The sequence below is a fragment of the Anomaloglossus baeobatrachus genome, chromosome 7 (genome assembly GCF_048569485.1).
Source record: "Anomaloglossus baeobatrachus isolate aAnoBae1 chromosome 7, aAnoBae1.hap1, whole genome shotgun sequence".
NCBI classification, from domain to species: Eukaryota; Metazoa; Chordata; class Amphibia; order Anura; family Aromobatidae; genus Anomaloglossus; species Anomaloglossus baeobatrachus.
Genome location: NC_134359.1, coordinates 301,436,011 through 301,458,319, shown reverse-complemented (window position 1 = coordinate 301,458,319; position 22,309 = coordinate 301,436,011). Strand labels below are relative to the sequence as shown.

Sequence of the window (22,309 nt, the reverse complement as noted above, 5' to 3'; positions counted from 1 at the left end):
ACACCAACAATAAATTTGATGCAGGAATTTTTATTTCTTTGCTTTTATATATGAAAGAATGAGCGGTGCAGGACTGATCCCCGGAGCTGATGTTCGGCACGCATCCGTTCTTCCTCCTCCAGATGCTTGATGAGCATCCCATTGTGCCTTTTTAGAGATTGCAGGAACGTATCCTTGTCTTCATTCCCGAAGGATCGCACATATTCGTAGAGCTCTTGCATTCGATCTGAGGAGGTCATCTTGCTGAGCACCCTGACATATTGTTCCCTCAATATCAGCTTCTTCTGAAGGAGATCATCCAGGAGTGGGGTCATATCAGATGCCCATTGTATCAGCTGAGTGCGATGTCTGTCCACAAAATGCTCCTGATCTGTAATGAGAACAGAAGACCTCAGATTTCCGATCATCCTCCATCCCTCGCAGTAACTTATACGAGTGACTTCACTATTACATGAGATTGGTAAGATTTATAAGGAGCCCCTCATCTTCCTCTCACCTCCTGGTGTTGCTCCCCGAAATCTTTCCTGAATCGGTGCTGAAAAAAAGATAAAAAAGAAGAAAAGCAGTCAGTCTAGACATCGAATGTGATGAATACAGTATCTAACGTTATGTTCGTTTTGAGTGAAGTTTTAGTGAAATGTTATCTATTTATTGAGTTTATGGGTTGTCTGGGCAGTTCTCACCCTCCCCACCACCGGAAGCGCAGCTCCCAGGTCACCACCCCAATCAGAGGACTCTCACCCCACAAAATCAGATCTCCTGCTTTGCACTGAGGAGGAGCCATACCCTGAAACATGTGTCTGTAAAGGAGTGTCTGGTCCGGCTTTTTAAGTCATGTCGTGAAGTTCATTAAATGGTTGATATTGACTTGTAGGATGCTGCCCCATCCAGAGATGGAGTCGTCTATTTCCACAATAGTCGGGTGTCTTTTATAGAACCGCTGTCCTATAATGTCACCACAGATGGGAAAGTCATCGTCCTCTGCACCCATTATTACTCCAGTTCTCTGCTCCGTGACTTCATAGCTCTAGTGGGTTATACTGAGGGATCGGACATATTGTGCGGACGCTCCAGTCCTCTACTCACCTCTTGATGTTGCTCCTTGATCTGCCCCTGTGGTTGTACGATCAGTCACTGAAAACACAAAGAACAGAAGCCTGAGATCAGTCCAGGGCGGTCACTGCTCACTACTATGGAGGAAGCCATCCTCATACACCAGCACTATGATCTCTGTTGGGAATACATTTCCCCTATCCTAGGACTGCAGATATTGGGGGAATCTAGCTTTTCTTAAAGAGATAAAACTATGCAAATCAGCTCTCTTCCAGAAGGAAAAAACCTGTTCTGCAGTGCCACCTATATAGGCAGCTTCCATGTAAGTCCATGTTCAACCCATTAAGAGTTTTCACACTTTTCCCCACTAATTTTGTACAAATATAACCCATCTCTATGAGCGCACGGACTAGCCAAGGGAGCGAACACCCTTTTCGACTAGACCCTGGCCTCATTAGCATATCATAAAGGATCTTTAGAGATACTTTTTCTAAAGATCCCTTTATCTATGCTACTATAGGCTGGGACTTTTAGGCAGGGATTAGAAATATGTTCCCAGAGCTGCTCTTGGTTCTGGGTGTATAATACAGGACCAGACAGGTTTCCTTTAAATCCCGTCTCTGCTCTGCCATATCCGCAGCCATCCCTCCCTCCCTCCGGGGATCCTCCTGATACTATTCCTCTCTTATTGTAAGATTGTCTTACCAGATTTCCCGACTCTTACCCGCCTGTAAGGCTTTCTGGAGCTTCTCCGACTCCTGGTTCTCATTGATGGCTTCTAGCACAGCCAGGGTCACTTTAATGCCATAGGAATCCTTGTAATACCTTCTGATCAGATCAGCCACGTCTTCGGGGTCTGCATCCTCCAGCTTTCCTCTCGGGATCTTGTTATATCCCTCCTCGATATTCCAATCATTTAACTTGTTCTTAAACTTTTTAAAGGATTTTTTTTCTAAGTTCTCCAGCGCTTGGAGGAGAACGTCCCTCACCGTCTTCCCCATTCCCTCCTAATTATTAGTGCACAAATTACTTTTAGTTTCTCTGCGGTACTTCCTGTTTTCCTCCTTCTGTTCAATTTCTAGGAACGAGAGGAAAATGAGCTGTAAAGATTAATATACAGGAGGTTGTTCTGAACCCGGTGAGGCTGTTGTACTGACCGGCCCGGTCTTCAGACTTCAGTAAGCGTATTTTTGGTCTTCAGCCAGTAATAGAACACTTCCGCCTTTCTGCACCTTCCTCTAGAGAAGACTCACATCCAGATGTTGCAACATATAGTGCTTTGAAAAAGTATTCATACTCCATGAACTTTCCCACATTTTTATCATGTTGTACCCACAAACTTACATCTACTTTATTGGGATTTTATGAAATACCTACACTGTTAGCAAGTATTTGTGAAGTGTAAAAGGAATGACACCTGGTTTTCTAAATGTTTTAAAATTATAAATCTAAAAATTGTGACCTGCATATATATTCAGCCCCTTGTAGCTTATACCCATGAATAAAATGCAGTGTGACCAATTGTCTCCAGAAATACCCTAATTCTAATTAGTAAATTGAGTCCATTTGTGTGTAATTTCCTCTCAGTAGAACTACAGCTGTTCTGTGAAACCTCAGAGGTTTGTGTGAGAATATTAGAGATCAAACAGCATCAAGAAAACCAAGGAGCCCACCAGACAGGTCAGAGATAAAACAGCATCATGAAAACCAAGGAGCACCCCAGACAGGTTAGAGATAAAACAGCATCATGAAAACCAAGGAGAACCCCAGACAGGTTAGAGATGAAACAGCATCATGAAAACCAAGGAACACAGCACACTTCAGGGATAAAGAGAAGAGTAAAGCAGGGTTAGGTTATAAAATACAGCCCAAGCTCTGAACATCTCATGGAGCACTGATCAATCCATCATCCACAAATGTAAGGAGTAAAGCGGGCTTTACATGCTACGAGATCGCTACAGCGATCTCGTTGGGGTCACGGAATTGGTGACGCACATCCGACCGCTGTAGCGATGCCGTTGCGTGTGACATCTATGAGCGATTTTGCATCGTCGCAAAAAACGTGCAAAATCGCTCATCGGCGACATGGGGGTCCATTCTCAAATATCGTTACTGCAGCAGTAACGAAGTTGTTCCTCGTTCCTGCGGCAGCACACATCGCTCCGTGTGACACCGCAGGAACAAGGAACCTCTCCTTACCTGCCTCCCGGCCACAATGCGGAAGGAACGAGGTGGGTGGGATGTTTGTCCCGCTCATCTCCGCCCCTCCGCTTCTATTGGGCGGCGGTTCAGTGACACTGCTGTGACGCTGAACGAACCGCCCCCTTAGAAAGGAGGCGGTTCACTGGTCACAGCGACGTTGCAGGGAAGGCAAGTCCGTGTGACGGGTCCAGGCGATGTTGTGCGACACGGGCAGAGATTTACCTGTGTCGCACAACCGATGGGGGCGGGTACGCACGATGGCGATATCGGTACCGATATCGCAGTGTGTAAAGCGGCCTTAAGACACAACTTCAAACCCACCAAGCCATGGCATCCACCGAAATTGACATCCCAAGAATAAGAGCACTAATGAAAGAAGCAGCCGACAGGTCCATGGTCACTAGAGGAGTCGCAGAGATCCCAGCTCAGGAGGAGAATCTGTCCACAGGACAACTATTAGTCATAGACTCCACAAATCTGCCCTGTATGGAAGAGTGGCAAGAAGAAAGACCGTTTTGAAAGCCATAAGGTCTGTTTGTAGTTTGCATAAAACTGTGTAGAGGCCACTGAGCATGTGGAAGAAGGGTCTCTGATTGGATGAGACCAAAGTAAAACTTTTTGGGCTAAATGCAAAATGTTATGTGTGGCAAAAAACTAAATAAACATCACCCTGAAAACACCCTCCCCACCGTCACACATGGGGGAGTCTGCATCCTGCTGTGGGGAAGCTTTTCTTCAGCAGAGGCAGGGAAACTGGTCAAAGGTGATGGGAAGATGGATAGTGCTAAATACAAAGCAATCCTGGAAGAAACCTGGTAAAAGATGCAGAAGACGTGAGACTGGGGCATAGGTTCACCTTCCAGCAGGACAACGACCCTAAACATCCTGCAGAGCTACAATGGAGGGTTCAGATCAGAGCATATTCCTGTGTGTGAGCGGCCGAGTCACAGTCCAGACCCAAATCCACTGAGTATCTGTGACAAGACGGGAAAATTGCTGATCAGATGTCTCCAAGAGCAAGTGTGCAATGAAGAAGGGGAAAATGTCACCTCTACATGTGCAAAGCTGTAGAGACCCCAAAAGACAGAGAGGCTAGACTAGAGTGTGGGTAGCAAAAGATGGTATAAAGGTAACCAGAGGCAAAAGCAAGGAAACGACAGAGTGTCCAAAGTTACAGAGGCACAGAAGGCATAGCCTGGGTGTAAGGCAATCAATGGGTAAAGGCTACTTTACACACTGCGATATCGGTCCCGATATCACTAGTGTGGGTACCCGCCCCCATCTGCGCGACACGGGCAAATCGCTGCCCGTGCCGCACAACAGCCGTCACACATACATACCTGTCCGGCGACGTCGCTGTGACGGGTGAACCGCCTCCTTTCTAAGGGGGCGGTCCGTGCGGCGTCACAGCGACGTCACTGAACCACCGCCCAATAGCGGCGGAGCTGAGCGGGACGTAACATCCCGCCCACCTCCTTCCCTTCGCATAGCGGCCGGGAGGCAGGTAAGGGGAGCTTCCTCGTTCCTGCGGCGTCACATGCAGCGATGTGTGCTGCCGCAGGAACGAGGAACAACCTCGTTACTGCTGCAGTAACGAGATTTGAGAATGGACCCCCATGTCGCTGATTAGCGATTTTGCACGTTTTTGCAACGATGCAAAATCGCTTATCAGTGTCACACGCAACGGCATCGCTAATGCGGCCGGATGTGCGTCACGAATTCCGTGACCCCAACGACTCCGCATTAGCGATGTCGCAGCGTGTAAAGCCCGCTTAACTCCACTGTGGTAACCCAATATAGTAGAGGCGTAGTCCTCTAAAATACTGTAATAGCTAGTGGAGAGACAGCAAACAGTATAGCACAACATGCGTACATCAAGTCAAAGATATAGATGAGAGTAAGGGTGGCTTTACATGCTATGATATCAGTACCGATATCGCTAGCATGCGACCCGCCCCCATCTTTTGTGCGAAACGGGCACATCGCTGCCCGTCGCACACAAAATCGCGCACCCGCGTCACACTACTTACCTGCATAGCGACGTCGTTGTGACCGGCGTACCGCCTCCTTTCTAAGCAGGCGGTCCGTTTGGCGTCACAGCGACGTCACTAAGCGGCCGCCCAATGAAAGCGGAGGGGCGGAGATGAGCGGGACGAACATCCCGCCCATCTCCTTCCTTCCGCATTGTGGCCGGCGGTAGGTAAGGAGATGTTCCTCGTTCCTACGGGGATCACACACAGCAATGTGCACTGCCGTGTCTCGCGGTCCGTTTTTCGGGTCAGTGTTCCGTTTTGGATGTTCGTTTCTCCGGTACGTGTGACATGAGTGTGATGGCGTATGCTTGCCGTGTGTGCGTGTTGAATGTACGTGTATACGTGAGATACGTACGTGTCATGTCCGTGTGCAGTCCGTGTACAGTCTGTGTGTCTTGAGCAGTTTCACCATTTTTAAAAAAAGAAGAAACACACGGACTGTACGGAAAACATGTCCGTGTCACGTACGTGCAGACACGGCCCCATTGACGGCGTGTCCGTGTCTGCATGATTCCGGTGAAACACGGACATGTCATCCGTGTTAAAACAACGCACACACGTACAAACCACACGGACACACGTTCCATGTGGCTTTACGTGTGTGCGCCTGTTACCATAGGGTAACATTGGTGCACGTGTGTTCGTGCCGCCGGTACGTGTCAAAAGGTCCCAAACACGTACTGGCGGCATGGATGTGTTGCAGGCCTAAGATGAAGGTCGTCTCCTGCTCAAAGCTGTAGAGGATAATGAAATATGGAGCCTGAATGTCACAAGAGCAAAACATTGTTACCCTTTTGTGCCTTAGATTGTTTTCTCGTTACCTTGAACTTTTTTTCTTGTAGCCTCCAACTATTTTCTTGTAGCCATTATTTTCTAGTAACCTTGGACTATTTTTTCATAACCTTAGACTATTTTCTCGCAGCCTCTCACTTTTTTTTCTTGTCTCAGACTACTTTCTCGCAGCATCTATTTTCTAGTAGAGTCAGACTTTTACTCTCATAGCTTCTCACTTTTTTCTTGAAGCCTCTATTTTCTCGTAGCCTCGGACTATGTTATGCTTTAGTGTTTCTATTTGGATAAAGTTAGACAACACCAGCAATAAATTTGATGCAGGAACCTTTATTTGATTGGTTTTACGTATGAAAGAATGAGCGGTGCAGGACTGATCCCCGGAGCTGACGTCTGGCGCAGTTTTCTGTCCTACTCCAGGTTCTTGATGAGCGGCCCGTTACATGTTTTCAAAGATTGCAGGAGCTTATTCTTGTCTTCATTCCCGAAGGATCGCACATATTGGTAGAGCTCTCGCATCTGTTCCTGGTGGGTCGTCTTGCTGCGCACCGTGTCGTATTGTTCCTGCGATATGAGCTTCTTCTGAAGGAGATCATCCAGGACTGGGGCCACAGGAGACACCCGTTGTATCAGCTGAGTGCGATGTCTGTCCACAAAATGCTCCTGATCTGTAATGAGAACAGAAGATATCAGATTTCCGATCATCCTCCGTCCCTCGCAGTAACATAGACGTGTGACTTCACTATTCCATGAGAGTGATGAGATTTATAAGGAGCCCCTCGTCTTCCTCTCACCTCCTGGTGTCGCTTCTGGAGATGTTTCCTGAATCGGTGCTGAAAAAAGATAAATAAAGAAAAGCGGTCAGTCCAGACATCGAATGTGATGAATACAGTATCTAATGTTATGTTCGTTTTGAGTGAAGTTTTAGTGAAATTTTATCTATTTATTGAGTTTATGGGTTGTCTGGGCAGTTCTCACCCTCCCCACCACCGGAAGTGCAGCTCCCAGGTTACTTTTCAGTGAAAATTTTTGTGAAATTTTTATATATATAATACATGTGTTTTGGAATTGTATTTAATATCCCCACATTATTCTGAAGGATTTGTTTTATGGATTGTCGGGCAGGTCTCACCCTCACCACCACCGGAGGCGCAGCTCCCAGGTCACCACCCCAGTCAGAGGACTCTCACCCCACGAAATCAGATCTCCTGCTTTGCACTGAGGAGGAGCAACACCCTGAAACATGTGTCTGCAAATGGAGTGTCTGGTTCAGCTTCTTAAGTCATATCGCGAGCCTTATTAAGTGGTGGATATTGACACGTAAGATGCTACCCCCAATAAAGGGCGGCACCAGAGATGTAGTCCTTTTCCTTCTGGAGAAACTATTTCCACACCAGTTGGGTGTCATTTATAGAACCGCTGTCCTATAATGTCACTACAGCCGGGAAAGCCGTCGTCCTTTGCACACATTATTACTCCAGCTCTCTGCTCTCGCTTTATATCCCTACTGGGTCATACCGAGGGCTCGAACATATTATGCGGACACTCCAGTCCTCTGCTCACCTCTTGATGTTGCTCCTTGATCTGCCCCTGTGGTTGTACAATCATTCACTGAAAAAGAAAGAACAGAAGCCTAAGATCAGTCCAGGGCCGGTCACCGCTCACTACTATTTAATCATACACCAGGGCTGTGATCTCTATTGGGAATACATTTCCCCTATCATAGGACTGCAGATATTGGGGGAATCTAGTTTTTTTTTTTTTTTTAAGAGATAATAATAATTATCTCTCCTCCAGAAGGAAGAAACCTGCTCTACAGCGCCACCCATAGGTAGCTTCCCTGTAAGTCCATGTTCAACCTATTAAGGCTAGGTTCGCACACTGCGTCTTTTTGACGCTGCGTTTTTGTGCGTTTTTGGCCGCTAAAAACGCACAAAAACGCACCTGCGTCGAAAAAACGCATCAAAAAACGAATGCGTTTTTGCCGCGATTTGGTGCGTTTTTGGCTGCGTTTTGCTGCGTTTTTGATCTCTGCGTTTTGCTGCGTTTTTCCAATGCATTGCATGGGCGGAAAACGCAGAAAAACGCAGGAAAGAACTGACATGTCCATTTTTTTTTTTTAACTCAAAAACGCAGGTACAAAAAACAGATGTGTGCGGACAGCAAAAATGAAAACTCATAGACTTTGCTGGGGAAGTAAAGTCCTGCAGTTTTAAGGCCAAAAACGCACCCGAAAAACGCGCAAAAACGCACTGTGCGCACATAGCCTTAAAGAGTTTTCCCACTTTTTTCCCCTAATTTGGTACAAATATAAACCTCTCTGAGTGCACCATGTTTATGTTTCTTCCTTGTTTTTATACCCCTCCAGTTTCTTTTTCCTCCAGAACTTGTCACGTGAGTCTCCTTCCAACTTTTATTACCTGTGAGTGCTCTTTAAGATTGTAAAAAATTAATTTCCTACCTTCTCATTTATTACAAGGATCAAAAGGTGCAATGTTTCTGAAAGCATTTATTGAATAAGAAAAATGGTAAGAGCCAATGGAGAGGAAAAGTGGAGCAATTTGGAAATCAAGAGCGCGGCCGGCAGATTGTGGTCTCAATGCTACAGATAGATGGACATTCATCGTTGTGGTTGCATCCAACACGTTGGTACCCTTGAAATTGGGATCTCAATCACATTGAACACTTGAGGAAAGATCTTAAAATTGATGTTGGGAGAAGACACCTTCAAATATGAGAAACCTGAAGCTGGTTATAAAGAAGAGTCCAAAATTGATCTTGTGCAGCCTTGATAGGTCCACCAGGGTCTTCTCCTCCTAGATAGGTCCACGAAGGTCTTCGCCGTTTTCTTGATAGTCTCAAGCCATCGGGTTGCTGGTCTTCCTCTTATGCTTTTTCCTTCTATTTTTCCAATCATGATGTCCTTCTCCAGTGATTTCTCTCCTTCTATGATGTGTCCAAAGTAGGTTGGTGAGCCTTGCTTCGAGTGACATGTCTGGCTTGATTTGTGTGTTCTTCTTGCCATCCCTGGTATTGATAACCTCCTTCTCCGGCACCACATTGCAAAGGCATTGGTTCTACTACTTGGTTCTTGATCGTCCTGGTTTCGCATCCATATGTGACTACAATTTTGGATTATCTCTTTACAAAAGCCTCAAAAGACAACTGGAGACATCAGCCAAGCCAGAGACGCCAATCTGTAAAAGGCTGTTTCCGGGTTATTGAGAGAGGATCACAAGCCCAAAACTTTACTGAGGGAAGACATACAAAGGGGAGAAGAGTATTAAACCTCCTCATTATCATCAATATTCGGACTGCTCATTAGTAGTGTCCCTTCATGACCAGTCATTTTCTGGAAAGCCACAAGGTTCTTAAGGTGTCAGATCTCCTGTATGGCCTCAACTCCCTGGGATACGTCCATAAAGAGCAAATCGGCACTGTATGCTTCTCAAGGCAATGGCCATACAAATTTTTTGTTTTGAGGGTATCAGACAGGAATCTGTAACCAGGTACTGGAAAAAAATAGTGAAAGGTTGTTTGCTCAAAGAATGGGCTTCTTGGACAGTAGTACCACATCTCGCATACTCTACGGTCATGAAACTTCTTGGGGGCAGCTCATACTACATGGATATCTCCATTAGGTCTTTGTTTATGCTGGTCAACTTCTTAGAAGTCATGTTCTTCCAAATAGTCTCAACGGGAGGTCTTCAAATTGACTTCATTATGTCCAGCGCTATACATGAGTGTTTCAAGTATAGAAAACACACGTGTTGTGTTTGGCATCCACAAGTTAGGCCGGAGCCCCTAATACATTCTGGTAGCACCAGGAGAGTTACTAGGGGGGAATTTGGAGAGCTTCTACTTGACTCAGCCTCCTCCGGATCCAAAGGGAATAAGAAGACCGGAAGACAGAGAAGGATGCCGAGCCGCACTGCTGGGGCTCCGTTCTTCATGAAACTTTGGGCCACTGTGTGCCATGCCCTTGATACTTGAGCCTTGGCTATGTAACAGTATACTAGGTATACTGGCTATATATATAGTATGACAAAGTTAATAAGAAAAAAAAGTTTTCAAAAATGTAAATTTTGTTTAAAAAATTAATATATTTGTTATATCCAAATCTGTGAAAGTCCATTCTATCTATACCAAAATGGTATCAATAAAGTCTGATCGGGTCACAAAATTTCTTCACAAAGTCCCACCGGCCGAAAAGGGGGAAACATTTTTTTTTTGTTTTTCCTTTTTACATTTTTCTGTTTTTCATTTAGGTGAAAAAAAGGAAGTGATTAAACTTTATATTCAGTTATCTATCTGATATTTAATAAGATGTTAATTTATTTTCAATTCTTCTGAGGGACCTTGAGCCTGTGATCACTGGATTAAAGTGGGTAAACGGGTGCGATCAGATCTAGCTCTGATCGCAGCAGTTACTCTCAGGTCCTGGCAGCTGCTGAGCCCCTCCATGTAGTGATGGCGCACGTCTCACTGTGGTTGCCACCAACACAAGATGTAAAAAATAATTTTTTCAACACTCAACTCCGTAAAAAAAAACGAAACAAGAAATGTGACATAAAACAATACAAAAAACTGGACTTTCTGCAGAAGTCCGGTGCTAATTCCTAAGTTGTGTGATCCTGGGATCTGCACTAGTTTTAGTAAAGTCTTACTACTAAAATGGGCTCTCTACTGCTTTAACTGCTTTAAAGGGGTTGTCCACTTTGTACAAATTTCTGCCCTCAAAGTCCTTTATTTGTAAAAACAAAATATTAAACAAACCCAGAGCTTTACCCTCCTCATGTCACAAAGCCACTCTCTTTTGTTTGGCTGCAGCGATGACATCATGTCAGCACCACTGCAGCCAATTACTGAGCTGAGCACCTATGCTGCTGCACTCAGTGATTGGCTGCAGCCCAACAGAGACCTGTGCAGTGGCGGAGACGCACTGCTCAGTCAGAGGAAAGCTCAGGTTTTTTTTTTTTTGTAGACTTATCTGAGCCTGCGGGAACTGGTCCAAAGTGGACAACCGCTGTTACTATCAACATATATATGATATAATGCATATACACTGATGACATCAAAGCGAGTAGTGATAAGTGAGCACTGCCATGCACGGATGTTGAGTACTCGTTGGACGCTCGGACGGGCGAGACTCGAGCACAGGAGTATAATGAAGTCAATGGGACACTTCTTCCAGAAAAAAGGTTGAGTTCCCCATTGTCTTACATTCTACTCTGTACACAAGTCGCGGCCAAGCAAGTTTCCAACTGCTCGATACAAGTACAGAGCACCCGTACATGGTAGTGCTCGCTCATCATTAGTTACCAACACCCTTGCATGGTAGTGCTCGCTCATCACGAGTTACGAGTACTGATCATTCGTGCATGGCAGTGCCTGCTCATCACTACTCACGAGGTCTTATTTGGTGGCCATGCCAAGATCATATGAAGCCTGGTCATCACTACTCACAAGGTCTCGTTTGGTGGCCATGCCAAGATCATACGAAGTGAAAGCTTAGACCCTACCGGAGGGCGGTCAATCACCTGCTTGTTATATTTAGAAGACTATTGATTTTTTTATAAATATATCTGATTTTGTTTCCGATTCTTGTTCGTTGAACTTGGACTTACAGGGTCACTACTTTTAGGAGCTTCTAGAGAGAAAGTTCTCTTCCTTCTGGAGCTGAATGAATATGAGAGTAACTTGTCCTACATGATCTTCATGTAGTTTTACAGTCCCAAAGTGTTAAATCCCGTCTCTGCTCTGCAATATCCGCAGCCCTCCCTCCCTCCGCGGATCCCGTTATACTATTGTTCTCTTATAGTAGGATCTTACCAGATTTCCCGACTCTTACCCGCCTGTAAGGCTTTCTGGAGCTCCTCCGCCTCCTGGTTCTCATTGATGGCTTCTAGCACAGCCAGGGTCACTTTAATGCCATAGGAATCCTTGTAGTGCCTTCTGATCAGATCAGCCACGTCTTCGGGGTCTGCATCCTCCAGCTTTCCTCTCGGGATCTTGTTATATCCCTCCTCGATATCCCAATCATTTAACTTGTTCTTAAACTTTTTAAAGGATTTTTTTTCCAAGTTCTCCAGCGCTTGGAGGAGGACGTCCCTCACCGTCTTCCCCATTCCCTCCTAAGTACACGAATTCCCTCCTTACTGCACAAATTACTTTCAGTTTCACTGCGATACTTCCTGTTCTTTTCCTCCTTCAGGTCAATTTCCAAGAACGAGAGGAAATGAGCTGTAAGGGTTAATATACAGGAGGTTGTTCTGAACCCGGTGAGGCTGTTGTACTGACCGACCCGGTCTTCAGGCTTCAGTTCCTGGAAACATTTCAGTTCAGTGAGAGTATTCTTGGTCTGCAGCCAGCAATACAACACTTACTTCCGCCTCCCTGCACCTTCCACTACGGAAGCCTCACATCCAGATGTTGCCACATATAGTGCTTTGAACAAGTATTCATACCCCATGAACTTTCCCACATTTTTTTTGTGTTTTACCCACAAACTTAAATCTATTTTATGTGATATAACAACACAAAGTCCAAGTATATGTGAAGTGAAGGGAATGACACCTGGTCTTCTAAATACAGTGGAACCTTTGGTTTAACAGTAACTTGGTTTGAGAGCGTTTTGAAAGACAAGCAAAGCTTATTACAAATGTGCAACTTGGTTTAAGAGCAATGCTTTGCAAGAAGAGCAAATACTCACCGTCTACAAGCCCAGTTATGTCCTTTCACCGTGTTCTGACCGCTCTGGAGGTAACTTTCTGTACATATGTACTGTATACCATCTACCATTGTATAGTACAGTATATACTATATAGCATGTCTATCAATTTGCATTTGTGGATATAGTATTGTACTTTCATTCTGCTAGCCAGTGCAGCACATTGCTTGTACTGTACCTCCCGCACACCAACAATTTTATTGTAAGCCAAAGTGCAGTTTAATGTTTTACTGTACAGCATTTTGTATTAGTGCATTGTAATAATTTTATATATTTTGTATTACTGTAATAAGTTTGTATAAATACAGCAAATATTTTTGGGCTGTGGAATGAATTGTCTTGTGTTTCAATTATTTCCTATGGGAAAATTCGCTTTGATATAAGAGTAACTTGGTTCAAAAGCACAGTCCCAGAATGAATTATGCTCCTAATCCAAGGTTCCACTGTACTTTAAAAAAAAAAAATATAAAGCTAAAAATGGTGACATGCATTTATATTCATCCCTCTGTAATCTTATACCCCTAAATAAAATCCTGACCAACCAACTGCCTCCAGAAGTCACATAATTAGTAAATTGCCTTCTCCACTACATCTGTTCTGTGACGGCCTCAGAGGTTTGTGTACGAACATCTGGGATCAAACAGCATCATGAAAACAATGGAACCCACCAGACAGGTCATAAAGAAAGAGGAGTAGAGTAAAGCAGGGTTACATTATAAGGGGGTGGCTTGCAGACACAGGAGAGCTGGGCACCCACCACAGTTGTAACGCTCACCGCCAATGTTGTAGCTGGGGCAGCGAGCAAGAATGGACCCACTTACCGTTTAGTGATAGGGGCTTATCTAAGCACCAGCCGAGAGGCAGACGCCATGTACCACTCACAGGACCATGATCGGGACTGTGGCTGCTGACCCCCAGGACAGGAGACAGACGCAAGTATGGACACAGGTACAGATGGGATGACTGAGGCAGACAGGACAGGCAGGTATGGTGAGCACGGCAGGGACAGACAGGTATGGGAAGGCAGACTCCGGATCAGGTAATGGGACAGGAGCTTGGGAACCTTACAACTAGCTAGCAGAGAGAAGACAGACTAACTAAAGGTGTTGTGCAGGCACCTCCCCTAATGGGAGGGTGCTTTAAATACATAGTGCCTCTCAGACGTAGGCTGAGAGGCATTTCTGGGAAATGGCGCTTTGGCCCTTTAAGAGGAGGGCGGGTGTGCGTGCGCGTAAGATTGCTACTTCCAATAAGTGGCGCTAGAGTTTGTCTCCTTCCTCCCTGAAGAGACAATTTTGAATATTTCCCGGAGGAGCATTGCAGCTATAAGTCTCCTCACCGACAGTCAGATCAGTTTGTCAGTCTCCGCAAGGAGAAAGGTTTTCCTCTTAGACCCGGCTGTTTGTGACAATTCTCTTCCATGATCTCTCCAAATCCACAGGTTTCAAACTGAACAAAACGGCAACACATGTTATCCGAAAATTGGTGGCAGCGGTAAATTCTGTGACCCCCCCCCCCTTCAACTGTTTTGTGACAATTCTCTTTCGTGATCCCTCCAAATACCCAGGTTTATAACTGAACAAAAATATTCATAGGGTTTTAGTTCAGCGGCAACACAAGTTATTCGTCAGCGATAAACCAGATTTTTGCAACCCTCCCACCTGCCGACATGTCGAGCACCTATTCGGATTAGTACCCCTAGTGCAGTGTCATAGTTGCTGCACTGTAAGACCCCAGAATGGGGATCACATTAATGTTTTTATTGTGTTATTAACACCTGAATACCTGTGATGTTTTCAAATGAGTTATGAAGCATACATACAAAGAGTTAATCAATTAGCTGCCTGATGTTAAAGGGGTATGCCATGGAGATAAAAAATAATTCAAATGGCCATTCCCTCATAAACTAACTATAAAGATAAGATCTATTGTGCTGTTCCCCACAATCACAATACCTGTAATTCAGGGTAACACTGGAGCTGCAGAACCAAAGCAGATGATATCAGGGGACTGGCTGTTACTGGACACCAAGAGCAGATCACTGGATGTATGATACAACGTCCCAGAAGGTAGGGGGAGCACCAAGGAGCAGATCCAGTGTTACCCTGAATTAAAGGTACTGTGAGGATGGGAATCAGGACTATGGATCTCCTCTTTGTAGTTTGAGGGCATGGTCATTACAATATTTTTTTTTATCTCCCTGGAGTACCCTTTTAAGTAGGTGGAAACAAGATGTGAGTAGATTTAGCTCTCTATTCCAGCAGGCCAGCACAGCAGCTCTATCCGAATAAATGTAGTTCATCATGAAAAACAGTTTTAAAGAAGAGGAGGATTCAGGGCCATATTCCCTGCTGCACCCGGCTGTAGTGAATGTCCACCCATGATGGAAAGTCGCCCCAGTCTACCAGAGCACATACTTGGCCGTGGACGCAGGTGCAATCTCGGAAGTAAGTATCTTATTGTAAAGATGGGAATTCCCATCAACCTACATGTAATGAAGACTGGCAGGGTACTGGAATATGGAGGTCTCCTCCTGGTACATGGCCTTTTGTAGGGTTGGAAGAAATGGAGTGTCAGTATAAGACTCCTGCAGGCTCCCTGGATGGACGTACTGTGGAGCACTCCACGTATTCCAAGTTTGCCTGTATCTGTTGCTGTTCGCTTCTGCTGCCTCGCCTGTTTCCTCCCTTCACCAACATCATGGGGTACACCACCAACCATCCAGCCATGAGCGAACTTTAGTTGCCGGCATCTTCCCCACATAATCACAACCATGTGCCCATCATTGCACTGGTGCACCAGACTTTGGACACGGCCACCACCACTGATCCAACCCATGCCCCATGTACTGGGTTCTCCTGTGCACTGCAGTACCATGAATGTGCCGCTCCAGTGCCAGCAGCCTGTCGCTGCTCGGGTCCGGTGGGTGGCTTGAGGGTCTCCAAACCTGGGGGATCCCACGGACAATAGGGTTTGGGGGTGGTGGATGTAGGACGTATATGTACGGGCTGGGCCGTACTAGGTTCTTGACGCCACCCACGGTATGCGGTTGTTTTGGACACCACCGCTGCAGTTACGGGGCACCCGGGGGAGATGTTGTACAGCAAGTTGTTAACCCCTCCGTGGGCAGGGATGGTGGCCCCGGGACCCGTTGGATTCGCTGGTGCAGGGAGATGGGCGACCGCAGGGTACTGGTGTACTCACAAGTGAAGGAAACACATGAGTCTCTGGTAAACCAAGGTGATGGTGGTCGGTGCCCGCAGCCGGCTGCATTCTGGTCCCCCCACCCAACTGGTGGTCTCTGTCTTTCTCCTGCACTTTTGTGTAATGGTGGACTGCCTGTGCTTGCAACTTCAGAAGTCCGCTCCCTGCTGGATGTGGCCTAAGGAGCCCTTGCCTGCAGATGCTGGCTCGTGGGATCTCTGAGCCCTGGCGGTGGCCTGTTTTCCCCCTCGGTGGGCTGTTGCCTTCAATCGGGACTTTGGGTGGGACAGGACCTCTAGTCCTGGCCTCAATCAGTTAATTAACCAGTTCCAGTCGCTTCTGGACCTAGCTTCAGGGTCTGAGTACCCCCCTGTGTGCTGCGGTTTCCGGGTCGGTACCGGCGGGCTACAACCCTGTCCCGGTCCACCTCGGTTCCACCGAGCCGTCTTCCTGACTCCTGCAGACGGAGACCGCCGTCTGCCTCCTAGCCAAAGGCACCAGGGTTCCTACCCTGGTACCAGTCAGTTTGCTTCAGGCCTGACACACAGGCCTGACCTCCACTCTCCTTGAGCTCTCAAACTGATCTGTTGTTTTCCCCGCCCCGGGCTGTTTAGACTCCTTGGTGGGCGTCTTCCAACCGCCTGGTTCCACCCCCTGGTGTGTCCATCTAGCCCTCAGGGGGTGACTAGGGTGTTAAGGTTGGCTGATGTCACCTGTGAGGGACGGGTGTTGTGTGGGGCCCTATTTGTGACTACCTGGCCCGGCCAGGGCGTCACATGAACACATGAGGTTATACTGCGCCTAATCAGACGAGGCATCAGGGATGTCGGCAGATAAGAGGAGGTTTGCTGGACTGGTCCAGTGCCCACAAACCTCTGAAATGACCACTGCTCTTCAAAAATTTCTCCTCTCCTCTACACAGGTGTCTACAAATGCACACCGGGCCGTAAATGTCTCCTTTTCTGGATCTTGCCTGCTCACTGTTGTCTTCGGGATCTCCATACTGCTTTTTTCCGCGGGGGCACATTCCTCGGGGGCTGGCTTAGGTTTAGGCCTCTGCGTGCTCACACAGGAGGTCTCTCTATTTTTAGTCGTTGCAGGAGGATTTGATGAGCTGCCATAGAGATTCTGGCTCTGTGACAAGGGAGTAGGGCGGTCCGCAGTGTTTTGTGCAGGATGCCTCTGAATCGGGATAGGCTGAGTAGACTGTCGCTTTGGTGGGATTAGATCTGGCAGAGTCTGCTGTGACCAGAAAGATCATTTTAGCCTCCATGGAACCTACGAGGGACCAGCGGTGCTGAGTGCAACCCCAAATGAGTATTTAGTCAGGGCCACGATGAATGATAGTCCTGTGTGGACCAACATGGAGGCAAGGACATCTGAGGTGTGATTTGATTAGTTCCTTTGTAAGGTTTAATAGAAAATATGTATTTGTCTCTCAAGGGGGTAATGTTCAACAGGCCTGTGGACGAAGCCTGATAAATAGAGCCTGGACCAGGAGGAATATTCACCCAGAAATCAGTAGAAGGTAAACAGGACCGTCGGCCTGTGTAGTAACAGGATCCTGGGCTCATGTGAAGTGACCAAAGGCCTGAGGTGGAGGGTCACACAGAGTCGTCCGCACTACATGTATGGGCGACACGGTGGCTCAGTGGTTGGCACTGCAGTCTTGCAGCGCTGGGGTCCTGGGTTCAAGTCCCATCAAGGACACCATCTGCAAGGAGTTTGTATGTTCTCCCCGTGTTTGTGTGGGTTTCCTCCCGGGTACTCCGGTTTCCTCCCACACTCCAAAGACATACAGATTGTGAGCCCCAATGGGGACAGTATTACCAATGTATGTAAAGCGCTGTGGAATTAATATCGCTATATAAATGAATAAAATTATTAATTATTAAAGGGGTTTCCAGGCTGCTCAAAAAGTCTGCATTCCCTCTACGTGAATCCTCACATGTTGCACAGCTTTTATCACCGTCCTCTGATGATGTCCTGTTCCAGAGAAACAAGCCGCTAGCCGGCGGTGACAGGTGAGGTGTGTCGGCGGTGACAGATGAGGTGGGCCAACGGAGACAGAAGAGGTGGGCCGGCGGTGACAGAAGAGGTGGGTCAACAGTGACAGGAGAGATGGGTTAACAGTGACAGAAGAGGTGGTCCGGCGGTGACAGAAGAGGTGGGACAGCGGTGACAGAAGAGATGGGCCGACGGTGACAGAAGAGGTGGGTCAACAGTGACAGGAGAGGTGGGCCAACGGTGACAGATGAGTTGCGCTGGCAATGACAGATGAAGTGTGCCGGCACTGCACTTACCTCTCCCACAGCTGGATGTCATCAGAAGACATAAATGACATTTTTGGTATCCACCTACCCCTTTAAAAACTCAGTTTGGGGTGAAATGTGTTTTTACTGTTATGTTCTAAGATATCGTCCATTATCATTTTGAAATACTTAAAGAAAGAGGTAAGTGTTAAGCCTGCTTTACACACTTCAATAGATCTTTCAATCCGTCGTCGGGGTCAAGTTGTAAGTGACGCACATCCGGCATCGTTCGTGATGTATTTGCGTGTGAAACCTACATGCGATCGATATTGAACGAAAATACGGTGATCGCATACACGTCGTTTATTCCTCATACATTGGACGTTTGGTAGTACGAAACTAGTGAATTGTAACGTGTGACTTCCCTCATACGATTGTGATGTCTGATGCTATGTGCGCAGGTGTGCGCTCTGCACCGCAGCTTAACAAAGGTCTGCTTCAGAGCGCAGCTGAAAAGCTGCGTTCTGAAGCGCCTCACAATGTCTGTCATGCACTAATCTCTGTCAGTCGGTCACTATCTCTGTCCCTCACTCTCTGTCCATGTCAGTCTATCCCCCTCTCTCATATACTCACCGATCCCCGATCCCCGGCGCTGCACGGCATTCACACTGCACCGGCGGCTTTTACTGTTTTGAAAAAGCCGGCCGCCCATTAAACAATCTCGTATTCCCTGCTTTCCCCGCCCACCGGCGCCTATGATTGGTTACAGTGAGACACGCCCCCACGCTGAGTGACAGGTGTCACACTGCACCCAATCACAGCAGCCGGTGGGCGTGTCTATACTGTGTAGTGAAATAAATAATTAAATAATTAAAAAAAACGGCGTGCGGTCCCCCCCAATTTTAAAACTAGCCAGATAAAGCCATACGGCTGAAGGCTGGTATTCTCAGGATGGGGAGCTCCACGTTATGGGGAGCCCCCCACCCTAACAATATCAGCCAACAGCCGCCCAGAATTGCCGCATACATTATATGCGACAGTTCTGGGACTGTACCCGGCTCTTCCCGATTTACCCTGGTGCGTTGGCAAATCGGGGTAATAAGGAGTTATTGGCAGCCCATAGCTGCCAATAAGTCCTAGAATAATCATGTCAGGCGTCTCCCCGAGATTCCTTCCATGATTAATCTGTAAATTACAGTAAATAAACACACACACCCGAAAAAATCCTTTATTAGAAATAAAACACACAAACACATACCCTGGTTCACTATTTTAATCAGCCCCAAAAAGCCCTCCATGTCCGGCGTAATCCAGGATGATGCAGCGTCGCATCCAGCGCTGCTGCATGGAGGTGACCGGAGCTGCAGAATACACCGCCGCTCCGGTCACCTCCACGCAGGTAATGAAGACAGCCGGCGATCAGCTGAGCTGTCACTGAGGTTACCCGCTGTCACTGGATCCAGCGGTGGATGCAGCGGTGGCCGCGGGTAACCTCAGTGACAGCTCAGCTGATCGCGCTACTCACCTCAGTTGCTGACCGGAGCGGCGGTGAGTAGCGCGATCAGGTGATCTGTCACTGAGGTTACCCGCGGCCACCGCTGCATCCACCGCTGGATCCAGTGACAGCGGGTAACCTCACTGACAGCTCAGCCGATAGCGCGGCTGTCTTCATTAGCTGCGTGGAGGTGACCGGAACGGCTGTGTCTGCTGCAGCTCCTGTCACCTCCATGCAGCAGCGCTGGATGCGACGCTGGAGGACTGTGGATTACGCCGGACAAGGAGGGCTTTTTGGGGCAGATTAAAGTGGTGAACCAGGGAATGTGTTTGTGTTTTTTATTTCTAATAAAGGATTTTTTCGGGCGTGTGTGTTTATTTACTGTAATTTACAGATTAATCATGGAGGGTGTCTCATAGACGCCTGACATGATTAATCTAGGACTTATTGGCAGCTATGGGCTGCCAATAACTCCTTATTACCCCGATTTGCCAACGCACCAGGGTAAATCGGGAAGAGCCGGGTACAGTCCCAGAACTGTCGCATATAATGTATGCGGCAATTCTGGGCGGCTGTTGGCTGATATTGTTAGGGTGGGGGGCTCCCCATAACGTGGAGCTCCCCATCCTGAGAATACCAGCCTTCAGCCGTATGGCTTTATCTGGCTGGTTTTAAAATTGGGGGGGACCGCACGCTGTTTTTTTTAATTATTTAATTATTTATTTCACTACACAGTATAGACACGCCCACCGGCTGCTGTGATTGGGTGCAGTGTGACACCTGTCACTCAGCGTGGGGGCGTGTCTCACTGTAACCAATCATAGGCGCCGGTGGGCGGGTAAAGCAGGGAATACGAGATTGTTTAATGGGCGGCCGGCTTTTTCAAAACAGTAAAAGCCGCCGCAGCAGTGTGAATGCCGTGCAGAGCCGGGGATCGGGGATTGGTGAGTATATGAGAGAGGGCTGCTCAATTCACTTACTCAGTAGATTAGCGGTCACCGGTGAGCCCTTCACAGGTGACCGCTAATCAGGACACGACACAGACAGAGCCGCAGCATGACCATGAAGTCGGGTGAGGTTCACCCGAGTTCATTCTGACAGTGCGGCTTTGTCTGTGTCTGCTGTGAACTACCATTCAGCGCTGCTACATGGCTGTCTGTGTCTGCTGTCATCTGCCATTCAGCTCTGCTGCATGGCTGTCTGTGTCTGCTGTCAGCGGCCATGTAGCAGAGCTGAATGGCAGATGACATAGTAAAAACGCATCCCTACACATTACACACGCTTGTCAAGACAATAAATAAAAAAAAAAAGGGTGCCCAATGCATACGTCACAGAACACATGATCTGAAGGATCGCACACAAAATTGACCAATTTAACATAGACTACTAACGCTCGTGTGACAGCAAATGAACGACCTACGTGCAATCTCATTAGATCGCATATGCGACCTGGGCGTGTCACATCGCATACGAGATCGCATACCTAATTGTAAGGTGTAAAGCTGGCTTTAGTGAGGTGTGAGACCCGCAAACATGGATGGCGCACGCTATTCATTCATTTTGCACAAAGACCAAAATTGTCCTTTTTTTTTGTTTCTACTTTTTAGCGGGAAAAGTAGCATGTTTTGCAAAATGTCACAACAATTCACCCGTATAACCTGCCCACAGGATCGCTCCGGAGGTGGAGGCGTGGAGTGCAGCTGCACCAAATTTGTGATTTAAAAAAAAAAGTTGCATTTCATGAATGTAAAACGTCTTGAAAAGCCACAAGGATGTAAAAATGAGAAGACTGCGAAGCCACAAAAGACAATCTGAAGAAAGGCGCAAATGGTCGGATTAATTTTTTGCAGATAAGTGACTAATTGAGAGGTGGAAAAGCGATGATGACTCGAGACCTCAGAATCTGTACATGGACCTGGACTCTAGGGAAAATGATTCCTGTTTGCCATATGTAATTCTACAAACTGACCACTAGAAGGTGCTGCATTCGGTTTACCAAGGCGCTGATGACACTTGTATTCTAGTACTCTATGTGGCGGAATTCCCATTAACCCTTATGTGACCCAACTATTTTATAAGCTTAATGAGAGAACTAGAATAGATGGGGGTCTTCAACAGACAACACAGCGGCATTCCTCGATTATGTCATGGGCCCAATGAGCCCCTGAAATGGCCGTCACCTGGATTCTGTGCCTTAAATTGCACTGCCACAGACAAAAAGCAGTGATCAGTCCTAGCTCCAATCATTGGTGTTGGAGGTGGATACACCGCTCCTGAGGCCAAAACCTACACCTGCAATCTACATGTGACCTACATAGAGGGGTTAAAGTACCTTCTTGTCTATAGTGACAACCACCATGATTAGCTGAAAGTCTATGGAGAACTAGTTCGACACAGAAGCTAGAGTGGGCACTGGGAAGTTACCTGATGGTCCAAGGTAGCGCATTCCACAGAACCGGTGCAGCATGAGAAGAGTCTGCAGGCAGTGTGGGATATTAGTGACATCACACTTTATCTGGGTATGTCCCAGACCCGACACCACGTAACGTGA

General features: G+C 47.0%; 2 protein-coding genes across 4 annotated transcripts; both read right to left on the bottom strand.

Annotated features, from left to right (window-relative positions):
- Nucleotides 1–23: 23 nt before the first annotated feature.
- On the bottom strand, nt 24–2,268 carry LOC142246547 (apoptosis-associated speck-like protein containing a CARD). Of its 2 annotated transcripts, XM_075319615.1 has the most exons (5): nt 2,211–2,268; nt 1,778–2,131; nt 1,087–1,134; nt 497–535; nt 24–370 (listed from the first exon to the last, which is right to left on the bottom strand). In XM_075319615.1, the coding sequence occupies exons 2-5, from the start codon at nt 2,052–2,054 to the stop codon at nt 45–47; spliced, it is 690 nt and encodes a 229-aa protein (XP_075175730.1). In that variant the 5' UTR covers nt 2,055–2,131; nt 2,211–2,268; the 3' UTR covers nt 24–44. The 2 variants fall into 2 exon arrangements, with proteins under 2 accessions (XP_075175730.1, XP_075175729.1); XM_075319614.1 differs by having other exon boundaries at nt 1,778–2,258.
- Nucleotides 2,269–6,387: 4,119 nt separating this feature from the next.
- On the bottom strand, nt 6,388–22,277 carry LOC142245679 (apoptosis-associated speck-like protein containing a CARD). 2 transcript variants are annotated; one of them, XM_075318604.1, is made up of 5 exons: nt 22,183–22,277; nt 11,929–12,402; nt 7,641–7,688; nt 6,872–6,910; nt 6,388–6,745 (listed from the first exon to the last, which is right to left on the bottom strand). In XM_075318604.1, exons 2-5 carry the CDS (start codon nt 12,203–12,205, stop codon nt 6,489–6,491), a joined length of 621 nt encoding a protein of 206 aa, XP_075174719.1. In that variant the 5' UTR covers nt 12,206–12,402; nt 22,183–22,277; the 3' UTR covers nt 6,388–6,488. The 2 variants fall into 2 exon arrangements, with proteins under 2 accessions (XP_075174719.1, XP_075174718.1); XM_075318603.1 differs by lacking the exon at nt 22,183–22,277 and having other exon boundaries at nt 11,929–12,440.
- Between the last annotated feature and the right edge of the window lie 32 nt (nt 22,278–22,309).

What these genes read in the sequence shown, in the direction of transcription:
- LOC142246547 (XM_075319615.1), bottom strand. Translation starts at nt 2,054, where the DNA reads ATGGGGAAGACGGTGAGGGACGTTCTCCTCCAAGCGCTGGAGAACTTA. An exon ending in CCAGAAAGCCTTACAGGCGG is followed by an intron (nt 1,135 to 1,777) that starts GTAAGAGTCGGG and finishes TTGTGTTTTCAG; the next exon opens with TGACTGATCGTACAACCACA. An exon ending in TCAAGGAGCAACATCAAGAG is followed by an intron (nt 536 to 1,086) that starts GTGAGTAGAGGA and finishes TCTTTTTTTCAG; the next exon opens with CACCGATTCAGGAAAGATTT.
- LOC142245679 (XM_075318604.1), bottom strand. Translation starts at nt 12,205, where the DNA reads ATGGGGAAGACGGTGAGGGACGTCCTCCTCCAAGCGCTGGAGAACTTG. An exon ending in CCAGAAAGCCTTACAGGCGG is followed by an intron (nt 7,689 to 11,928) that starts GTAAGAGTCGGG and finishes TTTCTTTTTCAG; the next exon opens with TGAATGATTGTACAACCACA. An exon ending in TCCAGAAGCGACACCAGGAG is followed by an intron (nt 6,746 to 6,871) that starts GTGAGAGGAAGA and finishes TTCTCATTACAG; the next exon opens with ATCAGGAGCATTTTGTGGAC.